The 16,943-nt window shown below is 43.6% G+C and overlaps 3 protein-coding genes across 4 annotated transcripts in view; 2 read left to right on the plus strand and 1 right to left on the minus strand.

The window, feature by feature from the left end:
* Positions 1–40: 40 nt before the first annotated feature.
* actr1b (actin related protein 1B) lies at positions 41–8,218 on the minus strand. The gene is made up of 11 exons (XM_071466708.1): positions 8,014–8,218; positions 6,875–6,939; positions 6,574–6,649; positions 5,143–5,268; positions 4,914–5,038; positions 3,059–3,275; positions 2,880–2,972; positions 2,595–2,769; positions 2,286–2,347; positions 2,147–2,187; positions 41–2,016 (listed from the first exon to the last, which is right to left on the minus strand). The coding sequence occupies exons 1-11, from the start codon at positions 8,059–8,061 to the stop codon at positions 1,914–1,916; spliced, it is 1,131 nt and encodes a 376-aa protein (XP_071322809.1). The 5' UTR covers positions 8,062–8,218; the 3' UTR covers positions 41–1,913.
* An 886-nt stretch (positions 8,219–9,104) lies between these two features.
* marchf5l (membrane-associated ring finger (C3HC4) 5, like) lies at positions 9,105–15,158 on the plus strand. 2 transcript variants are annotated; one of them, XM_071466710.1, is made up of 8 exons: positions 9,105–9,227; positions 10,193–10,274; positions 10,550–10,752; positions 11,150–11,280; positions 11,373–11,544; positions 11,869–12,035; positions 13,128–13,317; positions 14,317–14,451. In XM_071466710.1, exons 2-7 carry the CDS (start codon positions 10,246–10,248, stop codon positions 13,290–13,292), a joined length of 867 nt encoding a protein of 288 aa, XP_071322811.1. In that variant the 5' UTR covers positions 9,105–9,227; positions 10,193–10,245; the 3' UTR covers positions 13,293–13,317; positions 14,317–14,451. The 2 variants fall into 2 exon arrangements, with proteins under 2 accessions (XP_071322811.1, XP_071322810.1); XM_071466709.1 differs by having other exon boundaries at positions 13,128–15,158.
* An 850-nt stretch (positions 15,159–16,008) lies between these two features.
* The window catches only part of kctd9b (potassium channel tetramerization domain containing 9b), a 5,016-nt gene continuing 4,081 nt past the window's right edge, over positions 16,009–16,943 (plus strand). Inside the window, exons 1-3 of the mRNA XM_071466706.1 lie at positions 16,009–16,178; positions 16,318–16,439; positions 16,517–16,560. Of these exons, the coding sequence (XP_071322807.1) occupies positions 16,131–16,178; positions 16,318–16,439; positions 16,517–16,560 (214 nt within the window). The 5' untranslated portion in view covers positions 16,009–16,130. The remainder of the gene's footprint in view (positions 16,179–16,317; positions 16,440–16,516; positions 16,561–16,943) is intronic.

Here is a 16,943-nt window from a genome sequence, read left to right on the forward strand (position 1 = left end):
ATACAAAAACAGCTGATAAATGAACGAGAAGACGTCCGAGCAGCAGCCATTAACTTATTTATTATACTGAATTTACGAAAAGTAAAAGCAAACACTTGAATAAACAGTTTTGTACATTTTTAGTCTGTTATGGTTTTTGTGGTGGTTGTTTTTTCTTCCACTGTACACAAGGCTGATGACGTTAACAACCTGTTTGTCTTTTTCAATCTTTTTTAAAAACACCCAAAAGCAGACAACGTGGACGCTCCGCTGACGCAGTCGGAGTAAGGCGGACACAGGTGTGGACACGACCCCTTCACTGCCACTGAGAAGCAGGGAAATCATAAGACCCAGACTTTTACTAGTACATAGAGAGGGTGGGGGAGGGGGGCAGGGAGGAGGAGGAGAATAATACAAAAACTAATCAGCAGCCATGCTGGCTTCCTGTGGCCTCTCAGTGTTTCTCCACCCAGACTCCAGAGCCTCATGTCGCCTCCACTGTGCACGATGAACTGACATGCAACCGATTCATAAAGCAGAGACGAAGGAAGAGGGGAAACTGGACAGGTTTTTTTTTGCTTTTTTGTTTTTTTTCCAGTCATATTAGCTGGATGTTATACACAAAATATGTAAAGGAAGAAATTCCAGTGTTTTCACCTGGGTCTTGGTCTGGGTACTGACTCCATCCTGACTCTACGGCCCCGTTCACACCTGGATTTAAAATGTGTCTCCACCTGTGTCTCAGTAACCACTTGTGACTGGATCACCTGGGACAGATATTAACACCAGGTCTGAACTGGGCCTCGGTCACGTTAACAGCTCCACTGTGGTTCAGAGAAGCAGCACGAGGCTCCCAAAGCTTCCTGAACACACAGTTTCACAAACTCGTCTCTGAGTCCAGTGAAAACACCAAACAACTGCTTTCAGCTTCTCACGTGAAATGATTTGTGGCTTTTCTTTGTCAAATGTGTCTGTAAACTGTAGATGTGTGGTTTGTTTTTCTGTTTGAAACCAACCTCTGGAAAACTCAAGTGTATTCTGAGAGCTATGAGAAGACCCAGGTGGAAAAACGGAAGATTTCTTCGAAGTGTGCATCTCGGCCGCTGTACATGTGGAACCACATGAAGAAAAAATATCAAGGCATTTCCGACCCTTCGTTTTAATCCTGTCAGCTGAGACCAAACCGATGCACTGAACATTTTCCTCATCAACACAAACACACGGCGCCGTGTTTATGCAGAAACAACGACAGATTATCAGAGCTGACTTCAGGTCAGTCAGTTGGATGATAAATTAACCGCATTAACTTTAAGATCATAACCAGGGCCAGATATATAATACAGTGGTTATCTTTAGCTCACTAGCTGCTACAGATCTTCAAACCTTTGTCCTGTACGAGCTAATCCATGTCAAAAAAAAAAAGGCCTACAAAATGGACATCAAATAAAAATCTAAATCTTCGGTTTGGAATGGAAGTTTCAACAGTAGCAAAAAAAAAAAAAAAACAAAACATTCACGTTTATTGACATGTCATGATATTCTACATCCTGCAGGGCTTCGTAGGCGAGAGAGCGATACCAATACTTCAATGTGGACTGAATCAGAGAACAGCAACCTGCAGTGAGTCCACAGTGCTAGTTGTTGCCCTCTCAGATACCCTGACGCCCCTCTGTGTGTGAATGTTTGGGATGTTTGGGGGGGAACAGCAGGAAGAACGGGAGAGAAGGAGGCAAATGAAAAAGGAGGTAAATATGGAAACAGCTACACATAAACGTGTGTGTTTCTCTGGGTGGGGGTGGGGAGGGTAAAGCGTGGGGGTAGGCTGACAGCTGTTTAGAGGAAAATGACAAGGTGCAGGAGTGAGGGAGTCTCCGACAGTATGATGGGGGGGTTTGAGGGCAGTTCTGGGGGCATTCGCAGGGCGCCGGCCCCTTCTAGAACGTCTTCCTGTGGATGGCACGTGCTCTGTCTTCTTCATATTCCCGCTTCGACACCCACATCTTTTTAAAGGTGTCCAGTGACGCCAGGATGGAGCCGCTGCCGGGGGGAGGAACAGGAGGATTAAAAACTACGTCACAAAGCTGCAGAGAGAAGTCAGTGCGACCAGGACGATGCCCTGGTGGAGCACTGACCACAACCCCCACCCAAAATAAAACTGAACTCTTACCCAATCCATGTGGAGTAGAGCCTCTCTTGGGGAGCAGAGATCTGGACAGAAAAGAGCAGGTCACAAAAACAGGTGTTTAATACGCAGTGACGAGCAGCGTCAGAGCAGCTACAGGCACAACAGCACAGTCTGCACCCACCTTGATCTTCACGTCTTTGGGTGCAAGCTTCTTGACTTCAGTTAGTAGTCTCTCCCCAAAACCTGCAACAGGTGGAGTCAGTGAGTGTGGCTGAACAAGTCTGTAAACATTAGACCCCCCCCTTCACCCCCCCCAGATGAGACTGAAATATCCTAAAACTGAAATATTGGCTTGTTCATTCAGGACAGGTCTGGCAAAAATCTGATCCTGAATCAGCTTTGAGTGGCTCAAAAGTACAGTTACAAATCATTTCTACAGAGCTGGTATGTATATGTATATGTGCCTGCACCGTCATCACTGAACACCAACCTTTGATCAGTGTCGACCCTCCACACAACACTATGGTGGAGAAGAGTGTGCGTCGCAGGTCCATGTCAGACTTCTGGATGGCGTAGGCCAGGACCTCGTGGATCCCCGAGCTCTCGTCTCCGATCAGGTCGGGTCTGAAGAGCAGCTCTGGAGCACGGAACCTGGCTGGACCGATCTGAGCAGAGACGTTCAGGGTTTGTGGTCAGGATGGAGAGGGGGGGGTGGATTTTCACAGAGAAGTCTATGGAAATATTTAACACGTTTCCAAAACGCTGCATGACTCACATTTAAAGTGCTTCCATCAGGGAGAACATACTGAGCCTTCTCTGTTTCTAAAGTCTCGTCCTTCTGGGGGTTGAGAGAGAGATAACAGGCTCTCTGCAAAGAGAGACACGTCTGATGAGACACTGTAAAATTTGCATATGTCACGTTTCAGATCGCTTCCCATCCAGCCCCCCCCTCACCTCTTTGATGGTGCGAACAACCTCAAATTCGGCAGAGGTGTTGAAGTTGTAGCCTTCCTTGCGCAGCAGCAGGCGGAGGTAGCGAGAGACGTCTCTGCCTGCGATGTCCACGCGCATGATGGAGTGTGGGATGGCGAAGCCCTCGTAGATGGGCACGACGTGGGTCACACCATCCCCCGAATCCAACACAACACCGGTGGTACGGCCTGTGGCGTACCTGCATGACACAGACCACGGTCACTGTACAACCACACCTGTAACGATCACCTGAGAAAGCTCAGACTGAGGTCGGACTCTCACTTCAGTGCTCAGATGATGTTTCACTGACACAGGAACATTTGGTCCCAGTGCTGGTGACACCACGCAGGACAAACTCATTACTCAGTGTTTGTGTCGACGTCCGATGCTGCCTGTCACAACACACACGTGTCGTCCTCCTGGTTCAGTGACTGTGTCTCTGCTGGAGCTTCATCTGGATCAGGAGCTCAGCCGACAGCAGTGGAAAGAGACACAGTCTCCTGCTGCTTCTTTAACTGGTAGTTTAGTCATTGTCCTCTGACCTCTGCAGCTGACTGGATGGTTTATGTTCAGGGTTGGTAAAATTTAGATTTAGGACCAAACTCTGAGTGAGACAGTCAGTGCTGAGTCGTCAGACCTGGAATCAAATCAGTGGGGAGGAGGAAACCACTGCATCAGACTAAATAACACTACAGAGCTCAAAACTCAACTTTCTCTTCTGCCTGTCAAACACCTGTGGTCCTCTTGTTACATCAGCTGTGCGTGTGCTGTAACCTGCAGACTGTTGAACACTCAGTGTCCTGAACTATGATCTCTGGACATTTTTTATTTCAGCATCTGTGGTTAAGCAGACTTACAGCCGGCCTATACTTTTTTTCTTCCAGTAGAGGACGGTGTTCTCTCAGCTTATTAAAACACAGTGTGCTGTGCCAGATGTGATGATGTGAGTCTGCACTGATTTGTTTATGTAATTAGGAAATGATTCCACCTCCCTTCTTTATGTGTTTCCAGTGGAGGTAATAGAAGATGAACTTTACTGTTCTCATTCCAAATCTGTTTTTACCTTCACGTGCCACCGACTGTTTTTAAACACAACCTATGCTTCTACGGTTTATTTGTAAGAAATTTTTTTTTTTTCTTATAACTATGTCTACACTACGACATTTTCATTTTAAAACCACAACAATTTCTGTCCACACTAACGCCTGAAAACACAGATCACATGACCATTCACATCCACTGAGCATGTGCAAGCCGGTGTAAACAGGAAGCAGCTTGTCTCCTCTGCAGGTGGTTAGTTACAGGAACAGCAAAGACAGAACTGAACTGAACAACAGCTGCTGCAAAGACAACAAGGTCAGTAACACTTTCATTCATTCTCCATGGTGTTTCACCACTGGTAGTCCAGGCTGATAAGAGCCAATCAGGAGCCACTGTGGGCGTCTACGTCATTGTTTCCAAAGGTCTCTGTTTGTGTCCGTCCAGACTACAACACAACCTGGAGTTTTAGACTAAAACGGGTCCAGCAGTGTTTCTGCAAGTCTCTGTTTTAGAGGCTGAAGACTCTGGAGGAGAGTAGACGGAGGAGGAAACAGAGAAGAGACGAGTTTAACACTAAAAGGTGTCGGATATGGACGGAGCCTTAGACTTGGTTACTGTGCAGTTAAGACTGCAGAGCAAGTGGTGAACAACAGGCCTCTTTAACAGCATCAACACATTCTTAGTAGCCTCAGCCTCAGGTAACTGGTTTGTCAGCAGTAACGTGACTAAACGGAATTCAGACATCACATCACTATAAAGTTGTAAAAATTGAATGAGGAGAGCAGAGAGTTCTTACAAGCTGAGCACAGCCTGCATGGAGATGAAGAGAGCAGGGACGTTGAAGGTCTCGAAGAAAACCTCTGCAGCCTTCTCCCTGTTCTTGCTGGGGTTGAGAGGAGCCTCGGTCAACAGCACAGGATGCTGCCAAAGACCCCAAACACAAAGATGCATGATCAGGATTACTGGCCCCGAAGTATCACAAACAGGTGGCTGTATAATTGTGTGGCGGGAGGAGAGGAGCTCACCTCCTCGGAGAAAGTCTGCAGCTGCTCCTTGGAATAAACGTACTGCCAGATCCTCTCCATGTCGTTCCAGTCATTCACGATCCCGTGCTCCATGGGATACCGCACTGACAACAGGCCCCTGTGCTCCTGACCGACACAGAGACAGGACATTAGTGAGGTCAAGCTTGTTTTTAAAGTCTTTGTGAATTTGCATTTCTTCACAACTTCTGGGTGTTTTTCTGCTCTCATACATGAGGCTTTGAAATGTGGACAAAATGTTAGAGTCACATGCTTCAGAAGCTGCAGAGACGATGAAAGGACACCAGGGGCTGCCTGGGCAGATCACCAGTTTAATGGCAGAGAGGCAAAGAGAGCCACTGTGGAAATAAACTCACATGACAGCTACACTACAGCCTGCCACAAGGCTCGTGGGAGACCAAGTGGAAAATCCTTATGTGATCTGATGAAAATAGAGCTGTGCATCAACTGCATGGCCAGATTAACTTGTTAGGGATCTGCGAGGCCCCTTCTGACCCCCACCTACCACCCTCTGTACAACGTGTATGTTTCAGGTCCCATAAGTCCAGTGAAACCAGTCCTCAAAAAAAGTCACCAAATTAGTCAATAAAGAAAATAATGGTTAGTTGCAGCATAGTTTCTACACTAACAAAGAGCTGCAGATTCAAGAGAGACACAGACACACGGAGTAGATCTGTAACAAGTCAGCTGATAAGATTTCTTATATTACTGGCACAAAATGATGAGAGAAGGTCCAGGTCACTAATGACAGAGGTGTTCAAGTGCGGCACAAATCCTGTTGTCATCTGAGAAAAGCTGATGCACAGTTACACAGATGGAGATGGAGCATTTTCTCCTTACAATATGACACCTGAACTTGTCTCTCAGTTGATACCGAGTACTGATCTGGGAAAATGTTACTATAATTCAGGTACAACTTTGAATAAATATTTTACAGACTAATGCAGAAGACTACTGCAAGAGCTTTAGAGAGTTTTCAATTTGTTATCTTTTCAAGTAATGTCACTGGCACACCTTCAAAAGCTCTGGTGCATCACAGACAGGTGAGCTTTTTTAATTCTGAGTTGCCCAGTTAGCATTCCTGAATAAAAGTAGCATCATCTGGGTAAAGTCTTTGTGCTTTGATTTTAGCATCTGCTGGTTCAAATGCCCTTAGCAGGTAGAGAGAGAGAGTGAGAGAGTGAGTGAGTGAGTGAGTGAGTGAGTGAGTGAGTGAGTGAGTGAGTGTGTGGTAGCGCGGAACAATAATCAAAATATTACCAAAATTGCTATGTGGCCATGCGCAAATACCCAAATCACTGTAACTTTTGATAAAGGAAAAATGTGTCACAGCTAAGCATTATAAATGAAGCACTGTGGTGACCCCCCAGCCTAGAAGTCATATTCTCCAGATGTAGCCCTGGTGTGTGTTACCTCTGCTTTGGGTCCGATGAAGAGGTCTCCCTCCAGGGCTCCTGCCATCACGCGCACATGCTTGGGACGTCCCACACTGTATCACACACACAGAAATAGACAGTCAGGCAATTTAAAATACCCTTGACTGGATAACACACACAAAGAAATTTGGATGTTTATTTTTCACAACTTTCTGGCATTTTATAGTCAAAAAGATACTAAATCAATAAATGAACTGATCAGAAGATTAGCCAATAATGAAAACTATTTCTGTAGCTTTACATTACATGTGACCCCTGTAAGGTCAGGAAATACTTACTAGTTAGGGAAGCAGTATTTGGGGATCTGGTCACCTGCAAAACCAGCCTTGATAACCCCTGAACCCTGAAGAAGAAAAGAGAGATGACGTTAGAGCCCAACATCACAGGGTTATGGTTGAAGTATGAGCTGCACTGTTTTAATCTCTGTGCAGTGTGTCTCAGAAAGAGGGAGGTCATAAGACACAGCCAGAGGCCAGCAGCAGTCACACACTCATGCTCAGACACCACCGAGCAGCTCACACAAACACTGTGCCCTACATCCCTCCTGTCTCAACCAACTCTGTCTTGTAAGGCTCCACAAAATTAACAGTCTGTGTCTGTTAATCTGTGCTTCCTTATATCCTAATTTCAACTAGCTATCTCTGAAAAAAACCTCAATTAAGCCCCAACTATAAAGACCAGTGCTAATGCTGCATTCACGGCAGATCGGGAAGAACAGGAAATATTTTGACTTGGTTGCGCATTCCCCCAAGGGGGTTAGCCTTGACACTAGCCTTCTAGACACACCTGATAAACAGTAAAAATTAGCTTCTTCAGTTCAAGTGAAACCAGATACAAACAAACAGTGTATAGCGCCTGTGAATGTACATTATTTTGAAGATCTGTTTGAAGGAACTGAAATCAGTGTTTTTAAAACCTCTCACGTCCTGCAGGTCCCTGTTAACGCACCGGTGCTCAATACAAAGCCACTGTTTATGCTAGCGACATACACAGACGTAGACAGTCTATCCTGTAGAGCTTACGGCTCAGGATGACACACACACCCTTATTGACAACTCAGCATGCTATGCTAAGTATTCAGCATTAACACAGTAAAGATCTGTGATGATCCAGCTGCAGCTCCGCGGACAGCTAACACTGAGGATCAGACAAACAGAAGACTAGCTAGCCGGTTTAGCTACCGCCCGATTGGCTGGACACGTCAAGAGACGCCGCTACCGTTACTAGCAGCTGAAGCCGGTAGCATTTGGGTTGGACACTGTAAAGCAGTGCTGGTACCTATGGCAGGTTTAATGAGGGCGGACGGACCGGTGACCGATGTTTTAGCTGTAAAACAATAGTTAACGCAGCTAACAGCTAGCCAACGGTCACCGCCAGCGGCCTCGGTTTGGGTGTGGATGAATGACATCATACTTACATTATCAATCACAACCGGCTGGTTAGCTAAAATGTCATAGGACTCCATGACGGACTAGGTGTTTAAGATATGTTTCTATAGATCCGTGCGTGTATTCGTCCCCGTTTAGTGTTTTAATCATGTAAAAAATAACGCCCCGTCACTCCGCACTCTGCACTCCGCCGCTCCTCTGTGTTCTGCTGCCGCTGAGGGCCGATCTGCCTCCTTCGACCACAACCAATCACCTTGAAGAACACCTTGACTGACAGAAGCGCTAACCAATCACGGCGTTTAACAGGATAGGCATGCGTACTCGTTTGCTGTCAGGAACAGCATCTTTGTCAAACCCGTGGAAACAGGGGAACCTAACGAAGTGGTCTTGAATTATCCATACATCTATAATCGATAAATCGTTACCCTAATAACAACAATAATAAGAGAACAGGAATATGGATCTTAAAAAACTTTATAAATCCCAAAAGGACATCAGTCGTATAATATCAAAAACAATCCTTGTGCAATACAGTGATACTAAAACATTCCCTGGACATATGAAATGAATTAAATTGTATTATTTAAGAATTCGCACTGTGCAGTAACGTGAACCTCATCCATCCCTTGTCAGTTACAAACACAAACAGGCTGTATATACGTTACATGTGCGTTCATGCACATGGTTTACATAAATACCTAATGTATGCATAGTATATAAGTAACTTATTATATTACTAAGTATTTATTTCAGCACTCCTTGCACATTTGTGTCCTTGTTTACAACTTAAATAAAATGTTTGACTTGTATATAACTACTATATATTGGTGTCCATATATGTATACCTATTTGTTTTCCATCTTCTTGCTTGTACAAAATATCCATATTCATGTTTACTTACTGGCTTTGCTGTCCTTGCTTTTTTCTACATATCCATATTATCCAGTATCTTCCTGAATATTGTTAATGAGACCCCGTGTAATTACACCGATAGCCATTGATATATAACGTGACCAATAAAGCTGATTCTGATTCTGGGCCGTATTTTCCCGGTTGAAGCGGAACTTTTCCACGTTTTCCGCACACCCTGAATGCAGCAATGTACCCTCACAGTCGTCGACCAATCAGAAAGCTGATGGAAGCGACGGGACAGGAAGTTAATGTGACCGTGTTAGCACAACAGCTTCTGCTCAGGATTTAACAGTAAAAACATCATTTATCTGAATATACAGTTATTTTTCAGGTGAGTGCTGCTTTCACATTAGTGTCATACAGATGTTTTGTACACTGACTGTGTATCTGATTGGCTTTATTATTGGTTAGCCTAGCTTAGTTGCTGTTTACTAACTAGCTTGATGTAATAGAAACTGTAGCTACAGTTGACAAGCTGTCTTCCGTAAGGACGAGGGCTCTGTTTCTGAGGTCAAAGCAGGTGCTTTTAGTTTAGAGCGACAAAACTACCGATAGTGAGTCCGGCTGTGTCGAGTTATAAAAGCTGGAAGCGTCTCTAACTCTTGATAATACGTGTACTATCGGTTTCAGAGTGACTCATGTCAGAGTAACCGGTATAATATTACGAGATTAAAAATAGTGATGCATTTAAACATTACTGGTAAAGATGGGAGTGATTTCTCACAGGTCACATTTGGGCTCAGACTCTGGACTTTGAAAAGAATTTGGTTGAGGTTAAATTTAGTATCAGTATTTTGGTTTATTCAGCTGTATGCAGAACGAGCAAAGGTAAGGTAAGGTTATTTCTATAGCACATTTCAGGCAAAGTACTTTACATAATTGTAACATCATTTCTTTGAAACATTTAAAGAAAGAAAAACGGCAGATAATCATGAGAATACAGATAAAAACCTTTAGAAGCCAAGGACGGATTCTGTTGTCTCTCAGGGTTTTAAATCTGCAGGTTTCAAATGTTTTTTTAGCCCGTAGTAACAGTTATAAAATGTTTCTGTAAAAACTGAAAAATCCTCTGCATTTATGTAAAGTAGAATATGTGGACTTTAAGTTTATTATTTATTATTTTTATTAGTTAACCCATCCATCCATTTCCTGTTGCTTGTCCAAGTCGTGTTTGAAGATTATTAGTGGGTGCACAACTAATGCACTGCTGATACTTGTTTTTTCATATGATCATTTAAATTAATAATAGTCTGTGTTTTTTGGGACTCAGTCAGTCTGCACATCTTCATTTCACAGGTCCTTGCCGCAGCCTGAAGGGTTCATGAGAGCAGAGCCTGTTCAGCACCATCATGGCCCTTGCTGAGGAGCAGCCTGAGAAGTAAGACCTCATCTCCTGAGTGCATGTCCTGTTAGGCTTGTTGCACTGTGTCACTCTGCTTTTTATTTTAGTAGATTTCAGTAATATAGTAGAGTTGTTGTTGTTGTAGAGTTTAAAGGTGCCTTTTAGTAAAGTCCATTCATCTCCATCATATTGTGGTAAATATAGAAAGTAGGTAAAACACTGTTTTTCTGTGTGTGTGTGTGTGTGTGTGTGTGTGTGTGTGTGTGTGTGTGTGTGTGTGCGCGCGTGTGCGTGTGTGTGTGTGTGCGCAGACACTGTTGGGTGTGTTTTGCCACTGAGAGAGACGACCGCAGTGCAGAGTGGGTGAGCCCCTGCAGGTGTAAAGGTTGTACTAAATGGATCCATCAGTCCTGTCTGCAGCGCTGGCTCGACGAGAAGCAGAAAGGCAACAACGGAGGAGCGGTCAACTGTCCACAGTGTGGCACTGAATACAACGTCATCTTCCCCAAGATGGGTGAGAGACACTTACAGCTCCTCAGTGGGGAGTAAAGAGTGTGGTTAGAGAGAAATAGGTATTTATGAGGCAGGGAGAGACACTGCTGAATTATGGGAAATGTATTGTCCAGTGCTTTTGGACCTTGATCTATATCAGGATGTCTGAACTTCTGCTGCTTCAATTAATGATTTTTTTTTTGGTTCTGTAGAGAGTATTTGTGGCAGTGGGACAGTGTGTGTGGGGATTGAGTCAGAATAAACTGGAGTGTGTGTGTGTTCATGGTGATGAAGGAACACGTGACCCAGTGAAACAGTGAGACTCACTGATGACGGCTGTGTATGACATGTAAAGGAAAATGTAGAAAAAAAACAAACTGCTTCTTTCAGTGACTGTTTGGTTTCCTGTCTCTCCACAGGCCCTCTGGTTTACTTCCTGCAGCAGGTAGACAAAGCTCTGTCCCGGGCCAGTCCCTTCGCCGCTGTCGGGGTGGTGGTGGGGACGGTGTACTGGTCAGCCGTCACATACGGAGCTGTGACTGTCATGCAGGTCTGCAGAGCTCACAATATCCTGCACAGGAAGAACACAGAGCCAGAGAGCGGTGGCCTGTAGGACTCACCTGTCTGTGTTCTCACCTGCAGGTTGTGGGTCATAAGAAGGGGCTGTACGTGATGGAGCGGGCCGACCCCCTGTTCCTGCTGATGGGTCTGCCCACCATCCCTGTGGTGCTGGTCCTGGGAAAGATGATCCGCTGGGAGGATTACATAGTGAGACTGTGGCAGAGGTACTCCTACAGACGCAAGCTCCCGCCAGGTATATGAACACACACACACACACACACACACACTCACACACACACAAAGTTAACAGAGCGCACACTCTGCATGGCTAAAAACAAGCAATACTATTAGTTACACTAGTAATAATAATAATTGGAACATGATGGTGATAATATGAATCATTATCATGTAAAGTGTTGAGGAAAATGAATTTGAAAACTGAAATCAATTCGTCTTCAGGTACAATAAATATAAAACCAAACAGGCTCCATCAGGCAGTAACACTGACTGAATAATTAGGTGATTTATGAACAAATTAAAAAGTTGAGTCATAACCTGACTGTCTGTCGTACCCCAGGTAACGGTGGTTACCTGCCCCGGGTCCCTGTGGACGGGTCCAGTGCAGGAGATCACCTCTCTGTGTCCAGGACTCTGTGTGGAGCTCTCATCTTTCCCTCCATTGCCAGTCTGGTGGGAAGGCTGCTGTTCCGACAGGTGTCCTCTAATCTACAGCGCACCATCCTGGTGAATATATATATTTATATATATATATACTGTATATATGTACTCTATATTTCACTATGGAGACTGCCTCTATAAAGGTTGTCACCCAGGCTTGATTGACAGCTCTTGTATTGTGGGTAATTAGTACAGTGGTGTCACTACAACAGCACAATCAGCGCAGAATAATAGAAATTAATCCTCAGTCGTATTTCGAGAGTTTTCAAACGTCCTCAGCCAGTTTCTCCTGTGTGAGTGTTTTCTGTTTGAAATCACTGTTGACTGAGTTTTTTGGGTTTTAAACTGTTGTTTGGACACAGCAGAACATCTGAAGACATCATTTTGTAGTTTTGGAAACTGATTTTTTTAACATTTTATAGAAGACTTGAGAAAATAATTGTTTAGTTGCAGCCTTTAACTAGATGACGTGTGCACCAAAGATTTAATGTGGCTAAAGCAGGAACATCGGTATCTCTAAATGAATATTGTTGATTTTTACAGTATCTGTTTTCCACAGCTGCTTGAAAAGTTTCTCCTTCAGTTCATTAAATCTAAAGGCAGCAGGACAGACAGGTTGATACACAGCTGTCCACTGTGTTTACCTTCATTAAAGTACCTGAAAATGACCCCAGGCTGTTGCAGAATAAACACACACTCACATCAGACTGCTCAGTTCAAAGTCTAAAGTTAATTAGATTACCAGAGTCCTCTAAGACCTGATGTGACCAGTCAGGACCAGAGATACAGTTGATTTATGTCCGAAACAGTTTCACCGCTTTGACAACAATGAGATTTCTGAAGAAGTTTTTTTTTTTTTTATCCGTCAGTTGAGCTGTTGTTGTTATTCTTCACTGTGATTGGCTCAGCTGTTTCAGAACAATGAGACTAGTGATGTGATTGGATGAGAGTGCAATTATGAATCACCTCACTTTCATCCTGCTTGTTGTCACTTTGCTCAGCGTCACCTACATGAAGACTTAGTCCGTCCAACATCTGCTGCTCTGTGCTGGTTATTGCACCAATAAAGCTGAGCCCTCAGTGAAGATACTGTGCCACTTGAATACTTGTTTTTTTAATGGATGAAAGCCGACACCATTCTGTCCTCTATCCCCACAGGGTGGCATCGCCTTTGTGCTGATGAAGGGAGTCCTGAAGGTGTATTTCAAACAGCAGCAGTACATCATGCAGGCCAACAGACAGATCCTCAACTACCCCGAGAGGAACGCAGAGGGACAGATTGAAGGAGGAGAGGAGGACCCAGAGGACAGTGGAAATGAGTAGAGGCCAGAAACAGTCAGACATGATGGTACACAACCCAAATGTATTTTACCATTAAACACACTGCTAAACTCAGGTGAGTGCTGCTGTACAGGAGGAGGGTGGTTTTGGTAAGAGTGGGTGTAAAGGCCTCATGAAGGAATGACCAACAACCGAAACAGTATCAGTTACAAATTTCCGGAAAGAAAGCGTGAAAGAAAAAAAGAAGCGTGTATTGTGTCGGTGAGGCCCAGTCCTGGACTATACGATGACCTGAACCTCACTGCTGCTGTAGCTCTGACCCTATCGTCCCTTCTCTCTGTCTCAGCTTTGAATCTCACTCTGAGCCACAAAGACACTTGAAGAACTTTATAAAACATGTTGCCTTATCTTTTAATATGACGCCCAAATAAAGAAATGTAAACCTTCACCTGGGACATGAGTCAGTTCAGGTGTGAACTGTGATGTCACTGTATTTACATGTAGAGCCAACAGACTTCAGACACAGAAAGTAACTGAGCATGAGATCAAAGGAAATATAATTATATAAAATAAATCCATCTAAAGTCAGACATAAAGACAAAATCAGGATTTTGCATCATTAAAACGTATGAATCTTAAAAATATCCAGTGATCACAGAGCAGGTAACCTGAGTGAAGGTATCCTGATCCACAGGTTGATGCTTCTTTTGTGCCTTATTTGAAGCACTTTCCCATTCAGACAGGCTGGGAGTGAAACCATCACTGTGCTTCTCAGTAATTTAACTGGACGACAGTGGTGGAAATGACAAGATGTGGACATTAAACAGGACAAAGACCTGTTTCCTTCAGTGTCACAGTGATGCAGTGACACGGTAAACTACAGACAGGAGCTGATCACAGCTCATTCAGCTGCTGGTAATGGACAGTTTGACAAAATGTAAATAAAAGCAGGATAAAAATAACATGGCTCAAAAGAGAAAACCTGATCTGTAGCTGATGTTACAACTGCACATTTGATGAACTCTCACAGGCTCTTGTTCTCCTTTTCTTCTACAACTGTCTGCAGAGCACTGGAGTATAACATGAGGGTCTCAACTATCAGCTGATTTCTCACCTCTGGGGCCAGTTTATTGCTCTACACCTATTTTATTTAATGGATAAAAAGTCGTCCCCTGACTGTTTCCATACTAACTTCTTCAAGATGAATCCTGGGTTGGGCTCTAAATGTGCTGACTGTTTAATAACAGGGTGGTGCTGCTGTTTGCAAACACAATCAGTCGACCTGCTGTGCTGTGAACATCCATCCCTGTAACTGACTTTAATACTTTTAATGCTGACACTTACACAGGTGAATCAGCTCTACCCGACACTGAGCTCTGTTTTAGTAGTTTGAACCAGAACCTGCTGAATCCGAGCTGCTTTCAGACTGAAGTGTGAGGAGAAACCAGTCGAAGCATTTACTAGTTTTATTGCACAGAGTAAGTGTGTGGTTATTAGACAAATGTTTTCACTTGTTGCACTTCCTCTTGTGGCACAGCTGAAGAGAGAGTTGCTCAACTCAGTTTTAGCTGATGCAGATAGAGTCACAGGAGATTTAAAACACTGGTATATTAACATTTCTTTAGAGGATGTTCAGTCAAAATAAAAGATTTATTATTGGTTAGGGGCTCTCCATGTTCTTGAAAGTAGAATTTAAATATCATTTCTGATTTTTGGGGTTAGAAGAAGAAGCCAGATGAGGTGGTATTGATTTAGTATTAATTTAAAAACGGTGTCCTCTGTTTTGGCCAAATGAACAGGCTCTGGCTCTTTAATTGCATATTTTGCTGTCATTGTATGTGTATGTTAAAAGCTTTTATTTTATGTCTTGGTGAATAATTTGTTTAATAAAGTTCTTTGTAAAACAGATCTTCCACCTCTTTTATTCTGTATTTACTCAAGTAGTGAACAATTTTATACAACTCTGCTTCCTGATTTTATAAATAGTCCCATCTTCATCAGCTGCAACAGTAAAGCATTAATGCTGTTGATTATTTAGAGTGTGAGCTCTGGTATTGTGATTATTAGTGAGAAAAAGGTCAGAGTTCTTTTATTTGGTGGTGTTAACTGGTTTGTGTGATTTTAACTGAAAATGCTCCTGAAGGTTCATCAGCTTTTGAACCTGAACGTCCCGATCAACTTCAGTCATAGAGCTCATTTTCCCCCTCTCCATTTTTTTTTTTAACAATGTTTTTCTTTTCCCCTTTTCCATTACAAATTATTTTAAGTTGACAGTTTAGTCTTCAAATTAATTAATTTAATTATTTCTTCTTTTTTTTTTCTGTGAGATTTTAAGATTTTTTTTAACCAGACCAGGTAATTGATTTTATTTATTTATTGTAAAAAAAAAAACAAACAAAAAAAACAAATAGACACAAATCATTGTAAAAAGTATTTATTATTCTGTGCTGAATACTTTATAACTCTGAAACGTTGCTGGAGCACCTTTAAGTCATGTTTGTGTATGTGTGTGTGTCCATGAATAAAAAACTCAGCATTGATTATTTACTGAGACAGGAGTTGGTTCAGTAACCTGCAGATTTTATTATATAATCTAATATCTGAAATATTATATAATATCATATTTGGTGTGAAGTGTCGTGGTTGAAGACTGAAGAGGAAAAAATGTACAGGTTATTCACTGATGCTTTACGGGGACCGGGGGTCCCGCCCACTCGGTTTTCCGATTGGCTGCTGCGTGAAGCCTCAGCAGCTGATTGGCTCTTCCGGCTACAGAGGGCGGTTGAGCGGAGTCAGGAAAGAGGAAGTGCCAGTTGCTTCAAAAATATGTATTTTGGATCAAACCCGTTCTGTTTGAAGGTCTGATGGTCTGATTTGGCCATGAGAAGAGTCACACTGTTTGTCAACGGAACCTCCACGAACGGAAAGGTGAGCGGGAAGATAAAACGGGGAAATGTGTCGGTGGGCCGGAGACCGTGTGGGCAGCGCGGTGTTGGCCGCTGATGTCGGACACGTCTCACGGCCCCGGAGCACAAAGGTGAGCGGCTGTTTGTGCGGTGTTCCACAGGTGGTGGCCGTGTACGGCTCTCTGGAGGACTTACTGTCCGTGGCCAGCTGCAAACTGGGGATAAGAGCCTCCAGTGTTTACAACGGGAACGGCGGCCTGATAGACGACGTCACGTTGATCAGGTAAAAGCGGCGACCTGCGGCATGGTGGTCGTTGGCTCAGGTGAGTTCAGGTGCTCACACTGTGTCTGATCCCGCAGAGATGATGACGTGCTGTACGTGTCAGAGGAAGATGCGTCTGAAGGTAGGAAGCGTTCACACCCTTCTCCACCAGTTAGATACAGGGGCCGAGAGCTCCTTATGTCCTATGTTACTGGTCACATGCATTCACATAGCACATCACAACACTAAAACCTATCTTCACAACTAATCAGATCAATATTTACCAAGTCATCAAATATCAATATTCAAAACTGGAACTCACGTCAGCGTCAGACCTGAACACAGACATGATCACACCACTGCAGACAGATGTCCGTCAGTGGTCCAGTGGCTCAGAGAAAACAGGAACTTAATCACTCACTTCATCCAACATGTAAACAAACACGGGCTAAAAACATGGGGCTCGGTCTCAAAAATACAACGAGGACTGGGAAGGAAAGATAGAGATAAAATAATAAAACGCTA

Source organism: Trachinotus anak, unplaced genomic scaffold, assembly GCF_046630095.1.
Source record: "Trachinotus anak isolate AG129_WGS33_773 ecotype Australia unplaced genomic scaffold, CSIRO_AGI_Tana_v1 ptg000028l, whole genome shotgun sequence".
In the NCBI taxonomy this organism is placed as follows: Eukaryota; Metazoa; Chordata; class Actinopteri; order Carangiformes; family Carangidae; genus Trachinotus; species Trachinotus anak.